Below are 8,223 nucleotides of genomic sequence, written 5' to 3'. Positions count from 1 at the left end.
AAGGATTTTGTTTAGGAGGAAAACGACCCGGGGGTGGGGTGGGGTGGGGTGGGGTGGGGTCAGATCAAAATACAGATCAATCTTTTCTCCCTGTCTGGAAATACCAAAACTCTCGGAGGCAGCCTGCCCGGGGAAGCGGTTGGGAGGTCATAGGAGCCAGTCCCAGGGACAGCGCCCTTTAGCCAGGGCCTGCCCGACCTGTGGAACTCCCTGCCACGAGAAGCGGTCATGGTGCCCCCTGGCTTCGGGGGATTGAAAAGAGGATCGGATCGCATTGAAGGGGTGGATGAGGCTCCGTGGCTGGCTGGTAGCCGGGCTCGCTGCGTGGGCCTCCTTGGAAGGCCTCTGACTGAAGCATGCTGGGGAGCAGCCGGAAAAGGGGGAGGGTTAGACTGTTTGGGGGGGGCCTTCCCTGTGTCATCTGAGTGTTGGGAAGGGGATTCTGGATTAGGCCGCCTAATGGTCAGATCCTGCTGGGCAATCCTTGTTTTCTTGTGCAAGGTTCGGGGAGGGGGCTAGTTTTGGGGATCTACTAAAAGGAAGGACAGGATTGCCCATTGGAAACAATGGCTCCCATTGTTTCCAATGGGTCTTCCACCGTCTCCCATTGTTTCCAATGGGCAATCCTGTCCTTCCTTTTAGTAGATCCCCTAGTTTTGGCTTCCAGAATGGCTTTCTGGGTCAGAACCAGTGTTCCCTCTAAGCTGAGTTAGTGTGAGCTAGTTCAGTGTTTTTTTAGCCTCCAGCTCACACATTTTTATCTTAGCTCAGGAGGGATGGCTCCAGAGCAAACTAATTTATGCAGCAGCCAAATTACTTGCTCACAACTTTATTGCCAGTAGCTCACAAAGTAGAATTTTTGCTCACAGGACTTCACAGCTTAGAGGGAACATTGGTCAGAACCTACTGGGAGGTGCCAGTTCTGCTTTTCAGCCGGCTGGAGGGGTCTTTCCACCCCCTTGGAACACCCACCCACCTCTGGGTGGGTTTTATTTAGCTGCTAAGGCTTGTCTGTGCCACACTTCCCCTCATGGAGGGGCTCAGAATGGCTTGGGGTCGTTGTCCCCCCCCCCACGCAAAGGTGGAGAAGACCCCCACCCACCCGGAAGGTTGAGTTTGGGCCGTGCAGGGACATCGTTCAAGGTGGTCTCTTTGGGCTGAGCGACCAATGGCACTTGAAGACAGAAAAATCCCTGGAGTTGCCCCCGTGCATGAGGGTCTGAGATGTCTGTCCGGGCCTCAGATACACACATATGAGAAGCACATTCACGACCACAGTCCTTGTTGGCTTCCTGACTTAGCTAACATAACCCCTGTGGGTGGGTGAGAAAACCCTTGTCTCCATTCAGACTGAGAAGAATAGAATGAACCATTCATTGTGTTCCCTCAGTCGAAGGGCTTCTCACACCCGGTTCTGAGTGTGTTGGACTCGGACCAGGGAGATCCAGTTTCCAAGCCCCTGCTCTGTCCTGAATCACAAGGGGTGGTCTTTGGCCAGTCACTCTCGCTTTGCTCAGCCTACCACAAAGGGTTGTTGTGAGGGGGGAAAGCAAGAGAACCACAAATAGGGAATTATCCCCAGTTTTGTTTCTTTAGAGTATTTCTGTGCCGCCTCTTTGGAGTCCTGCTGTTGTCCTTGTGAATGATCACACAGACCTCTTGAGGCGGGTTCTAATGTGCAGAAGCGTCTGCTGCAGGAACAGTGCAGTCGTCTGAGCAGGTTTCCTCGGAAGAAAGCCCCCTTGAGCTCCACGAGGCTCACTCCCTCAAAAGGGTGCTTAGGATTTCAGACTAAATTTGTTCCCCTTTTGTGTTTTTAAGAATCTGTTCACATTCCTGTCTGTTGTGGCATCCAGACTTTTCCAACGGGAGGTCAGGCTGCGGTGGGGGGAGCAGAGGGAGTTCTTGAAGGGCTGTGGGGTGGAGAAAATGCTCCTGCATTCCCTCCTGTTGGGTCCTGCATAGGCATGAACTTTGGGGGTGCTGAGGGGCTCAAGCACTCCCCTGATTTGGCTGGAAGGTGCTGAGCCTCCCCTGGCCGATCAGTGCCAGGCAATATTGTCAAATTCAGATGAGTGACTCAGTCAAATGGGTGGCAGCTGAAGCACAGGACTCCTGTAAATGGACGTCCAGGAAAAGTTTAGAAATGTTCCCCCGTAGGCTTTTCTGTGTTGCATTTTCCAGTGTCGAATTTGTGGCCATTAGTTTGTCCTATGCAGATCTTAAAAGTGACTATTCTAAAAGTAAATTTCAAAAACAGGACACAGCCGGTCACTGAGATATACTACTATAACTACTGGCCAACTCCCACCTTTTCCTAGGTTTGGCCCAGCCCAGGGGCATTTTTAGGCCCTTTAAAATTTCTGGGGAGCCCCTCCCTAAAACCCCTAAGGTCCTGCCTCCATAGATAGTGGCAGTGGAGGCCCCTCCGTGTGATGTCATCCCCCCCCCCGTTCTTTTAAGGACCGAGGCATAGCAACGCCTTTAGCCCAGGCCTAGCACCCCCCCCTCCCCAGGAAATTGGAAAGTCTGCACCCTTAAGTCCTGGAACAACTTCTGTGGCTTTCGAGGTCCTGGCCACAGAGAAGCTGCTTAAAACATTTTATTCAGACCAGCCCATGAAACACAACAGGCAAGATTTCAAGCTCACCAGAGGTATTCGTCAGTTTGGACATTAAAAACAATTGGGGGGGGTAAGGGAGATGCTTCAGGCCATGATCTTGTGTGTTCTTGGCCAACACCCTGTGTAGGACGGGTGCTTTGCAAGGCTTCAGAGGGTGTGGACGGTGTCTACTTTAGGGTGAGAGGAGAAAGATGCATGATGCAAAGAGCAGAGGCCGTGCCATTGGAAACATCATGAAAAATGAAATGAAAGGTGTTCACAGGCTTTTGTTGTGGGCCACTGTGACTTCCTGTGTCTTTTGGGCAAGGAGAGGAGCTTATTTTCTGAAGGGGATTGGTGTCAGAAGTGGTTTCCGGCTTCTTTCTGTTTGTAGTTGATTTTGCTCAAAATGGCTGCAGATCTGGTGAGAGAGACCACAGAGGAGCTGCAAAGCCACAAACTATTGAGAGCTGAGGTATATAGAACTCAGTCAGCTTTTGTGTCCTTTGAAGAAACAACCTCACATTCACACGTTCTTCTAAAAATTGCTTTTGATTTAAAAAAAAATATGGGACGGGGGGGGTGTCAGTGACTTGGCTCGCTTCAGAACCACTCTGAAGCCTGCTTCCCCCAGCTATACAAGAAAAGATCCATTAATCAGAAGGGAAGAAAAAGCGAGAGAGAGAAAGATTCTTCTGAAGGGGACAGCCGACCTGGGAAGTCTCTTCAAGGCTTTAAATCAGATTGTCCGGTCACTGCAACTGTGTCTGAAGTAGACTCTTTGAGGAAATTTATTTATTTTCTCTGCGATTCAGGAGAAGTTTCTTTAAATGCAGTGGCTTGAAATTAGGGAGGTGGGGTGAGACGGAGAGCAAAGAGGGACTAAAAGTACCCTGAATTGTTTGCAGACTTTCCACATTGCATCTCCCGTGAAACGGAGCAACGTGTATTTCACCTAGCCAATGTTCATGGTTGTGTTTTGGTTTTCCTTTTTTGAACTCTCTCTCTTTTTATCTATACTTAAAGCAGTGAAAGATGCTTGAATTTCCTATTAACACAACTTTAACATTCTTTCATTTCCAGCAAAAGGTGTAAAATGTGAGGAACCAGTCTGTGGATTGTTGCTGGAACTTGCTTTTTCTGCTGCCTGCTTGCACTTCCTGGGAATGGAGGCAGGCTGATTCACACTACAGACTGAAACTGGTTTCGTCTGTCTTCCCAGGAACCATAAAAGTTTTTTTGAGAGGCCAGTTGTGCGGGCGAGGTGGGATCTCTCGAACAGAGAATCTGCACCCCACAGAGAAGCCAGCTGAAATAACACAAGGCTGATCTGCATTAACAGGGCTCATAAGGATACGCTCATAAGGACACACCCATGGCTCATAAGGACACACCCATGGAAATGCTGATTGCCACTTCGGGGTCAGGAAGCAAATTTTCTCCAGGCCAGTTTGGCCAGGGATCCCAAAGGGATTTTTTTGGTCATCTTCTGGGCATGGAACAGCGGTCACTGCGAGCGTGTGTGGGGGAGGTATTTGTGAATTTCCTGCATTTTGCAGGGGATTGGACTAGATGACCCTGGAGGTACCTTCGAACTCTATGATTCTATGAATAGAAACTTGGTGGGGACGGGAGAGCATTTGTACCAACAAAACATAGCATAATTGTACCCATTTAACTCCATTGAAGTCAGCAGGTTCAGAAGAATGCTCCTCTGCTTCAGCGTTGCCCTATTAGCCACAAGGTATAGATAGGGGCTCTGGGGCAAGGGATGCTCTGTCTTCTTGGTGCTTGGGGGGGGGGGTCAACAGTGGGAGGGCTTCTAATGTCCTGGGCCCACTGGTGGACCTCCTGATGGCACTTGGTATTTCTGGCCACTGTGTGATACAGAGTGTTGGAGTGGATGGGCCTTTAGCCTGATCCAACATTGGCGTCTCTTATGTTTTTAACCATCTGAATTCGCACTATGCAAGCATTTTTGAGCTCCACTATGGCTACTTGTGCACAAGCTTGAAAAACACCTTCCGGTGTGTTTTGTGGAATGAATTGGTGTCTGTATTGCTGGCTCCTAGGATAAGGGGACGGCTCTGAGCCTGAGCCACCCACACTGGTCAAGGACCTAGAAGCCTCCTGTGCTCTCTAGAGAGACCAAGGGTGTGGAAAGCCCACTTTTGTCCATTAAGGGTGGGAATTTGGGGCGCTTCGCAAGCTGCGACTGGCAAGCAAGGGGGAAGGCAGCAAACGGGAGAACCCCAGAACCTATTTCCAAAGGCCCAGAAGTGAAGAAAGAAGGGGGCATGCAAACAGAAGGCAAGCGGTGAAGGGACTCCCTTTTGGGATGGAGAGCCAAGGCCTCAGCCCTGCCTTGCTAGGCCCCATTGAGCCTCCCTTTCTTTGGGCTGCGTGTCTCTTGGCCAGGCTGCAAAAGAAGCTTCCGGCGCCTCAGAGCAAGAGGCAGTTGACTGTGGGGGAGGGGCAGGAGCCAGCCAATGCAGAGATTCCCCCAAACCAGGGATTGGCCAAGGCCTGTGGCACTCCTGCCCTTTCATCCTTTCTCCTTCAGCCCCCCCCCCCCAACATGGTGCCTATTAAGAAAGTGGGTGGGGCTTTTGTCCAGCAAGGCTTCGGATTGTCCGTTGGAGACTTGATTGGCTGCACAGAGTTTTTAAAAAACATTGCTTTGGCAGCAGCTGCCACCACAGCCCAAGGATCTTCCCTGTGGGACTGAAGGGAAGCTGCGGCAGCCATCTTGTGACTGGCTCTGCCTCATGCAGCAGCCATTTTGTGGCTGTGTCAGAATTCCTGAAGTGCCCTCAGGCTGAACAAGTTTGGGGGACCCCCGTCCTACTTAATTACGAAATAGTGGTAATTTATGTGTGTGATATTTTCCCTTTTATTTTCCTGACCTGGACAGTTGAGTGCGTGGCGGCTACAAGCATAGACGGCTTCAAAAGGGAATTAGATAAGCATATGGAGCAGAGGTCCATCAGTAGCTATGAGCCACAAGGTATAGATAGGGGCTCTGGGGCAAGTGATGATATGTCTGCTTGGTGCTGGGCGGGGTCCACAGTGGGAGGGCTTCTAGTGTCCTGGCCCCACTGGTGGACCTCCTGATGGCACCTGGTGTTTCTGGCCACTGTGTGACACAGAGTGTTGGACTGGATGGGCCTTTGGCCTGATCCAACATTGGCATCTCTTATGTTCTTATGTCCAGCTCAGGAGGGGATTTTTATGAGGGGGAAAGGCTTTTCCATACTGATTGTCATGTTGCCTTTCAAGACGTATTTTTGCTTGCGTGGGTCCCTGTCTGGTTCTCCCTGCATTTGCTCACACTTGTAGTCTGCCTCTAGGCCCTTACAGAGGCGGACTATAAATAAGAATGATAGTAGTAATATTGAGGGTTACCTTTTAGGCCCCTCAGATATGCCCCCTCCCTGCTTATGGGGGCCCTCTCTGCGCATGGCCAGACACTTAATTCTGCCTGGACGTCCTGTTAAGGGAATTTCCCGATTCTAATGACATTAAACCCCCCCCCCCCCTTTGAGATCTTTCTGGGAGAGGTTAAAAAATCACGTCAGGGCTCATGTGTGAGTGAAGCAGGTTGTTTTTATTTGAGAATGAATCCCGATGCCACCATTTTAGGGCTTTGGGCAGTTCCTGGAGGTTTGAGGGGGTGGAGCTGGGGGAGGAGCTCAGGGGGTGGTATAAGACTGTAGACCCCGCCCTCCCCAGGAGCCATTTTCTCCAGGGGAATGGATATCTCTGAAGTCTGGAGAGGAGTGTTGCTTCTGGGAGATGTCCGGGTCCCGCCTGGAAACTGATGACCCTCGGCTGCAGGTCTTCCTCTGTCTTTGTTGTTCCCTCCACTTCTCTTTTCCTCTCCTGTCTCTCCTCTGGAGCTCAAATCCCCTCTCCCCCTTCCTCAGGGTCCTTCGGCCCCCTTTTTGTTTCCCTCTCCTCTTTCATCTCCCCACCACCACCACTTGCCCTGGGACTCTGAACAGGGGTGGGCGGGTGGGGGGTCAGGGGGGTGCCCTTCCTCACTGGCAGCCCCCTTAACTCTGCCCCCCCCATTTCTCTTTGTCTCTCCCCCCCTCCAGGCGCCTCCTCCTCCTCCCGCCACTCCCTGCGCTACTTCCACACGGGGCTGTCTGAGCCCGGCCAGGGGCTGCCCCAGTTGATCATTGTGGGCTACGTGGACGACCAGCCCTTTGTGAAGTATGACAGCGATGGCAGGAAGATGCTCCCTCAAGCCCCCTGGATGGAAGAATTTGGGAAGGAGGACCCCCAGTACTGGGAAGGGCAGAGCCAGCGAGCGCAGCGGGCAGAGCCTGCCTTCAGAGCTAGCTTGGAGACTGCGAGGCAACGCTACAACCAGAGCCGGGGAGGTGAGTGGCAGCGGGGAGGGGCCGGCCGGAGCATCTCCCTTCCCCTCCCCTGTCCCTCCCCAGGGCTGGAGGAAGGGGGAGGAGCTCCCCCCTCCCCTTTGCGCTTCACAGAATTCAGGATCCCCCTCCACACACTGGATGCCAGTTAGAGCAGATATGGGGGGTAGGGGAGTGGTGCAAATGTGCCTCCCCTTTGCCCCAGAGGGGGAGGACAAAAGGCACATTGGCTGTCCTGGTGGGCACCACTGGGTGGGGTGGGAGGTCCCCCCCACAGGAGAGAAGAGAATCTAAAAAAACACAGTTCCCATATCCTGCAGTTTGGAGGCTGTTTTCTGGAGGGGGGGCTGTGGAAACCCCACAACTAGAGAAAGGGGGGGTGAAAGGAAGGGGGTGGGGCAGTCCCCTCCCCCATTTCTCCTGTAGGCACTGTGAAAAGTACTGGGTTCTATGCATGGAGAGGCAGACTACGGCATGCTGAACAAATCACGTTTATTGTAGCACACGCAAAAGACACCCAACGGCCCAGCAAGGGCAGACTATATACAGCCATCCCAGCCACACCGACAGTCCTATTGGGGGGTTTCAATCTCCTGCCAAGGGTCCTACTGGAGGACTAAAGGTGGCCTAGGATCCTTGGCCCCTATTGTGTTAGGAACCAAGCTGGGGACTGGTGGCGGTCCGTGGACACAACACCCTGTGTGGGGGCTGCTGCCTGATAGAAGAAAGGAGGACTTTGTGTGTGGGGGGCAGTGTTCCCTCTAAGCTGAGTTATTGTGAGCTGGCTCACAGTTTTTTAGCCTCTGGCTCACACGTTTTTGTCTCAGCTCAGGAAAGATGACTCCAGAGCAAACTAACTTATGCAGTAGCCAAATGGCTCGCTCACAACTTTAATGCCAGTCGCTCACAAAGTAGAATTTTCGCTCACAAGACTCCACAGCTTAGAGGGAACATTGGTGGGGAGGGGGCTGCTTCTTCCTAGAGAGGAGCTCCTTTTTTTACTTCAGAAATTCAGGGGCCCCCCTTTAAGGTAACAGCCCCACCCCGTATCCCCAGGGGCAGAAGAGGGGCCTGCACCAACACTACTTTGGCAGATGGAATCAAAGGTAAACACACACACACCTTTGTTAACAGCCCCCACCATGGGAGGAAGGGCTGGTGACGCCACCCGGTTCCAGACAGGATAAAGGCAAATTCTGTAGGGGAAACAGATCCAGTAGGCAGCAGTCCCCCCCC

The 8,223-nt window shown here is 52.2% G+C and overlaps 1 protein-coding gene across 1 annotated transcript in view; it reads left to right on the top strand.

Moving 5' to 3' along the window:
- LOC107124614 (H-2 class I histocompatibility antigen, Q9 alpha chain-like) overlaps nt 1-8,223 on the top strand; it is a 27,007-nt gene that overhangs the window by 376 nt on the left and 18,408 nt on the right. The window contains 1 exon segment of the mRNA XM_015428107.1: nt 6,703-6,990. Coding sequence (XP_015283593.1) covers nt 6,703-6,990 — 288 coding nt within the window.

This window comes from Gekko japonicus, unplaced genomic scaffold, assembly GCF_001447785.1.
Source record: "Gekko japonicus isolate JY-2015 unplaced genomic scaffold, Gekko_japonicus_V1.1 scaffold1261, whole genome shotgun sequence".
NCBI lineage: Eukaryota > Metazoa > Chordata > Lepidosauria > Squamata > Gekkonidae > Gekko > Gekko japonicus.
This window is presented reverse-complemented; position numbering and strand designations above follow the sequence as displayed.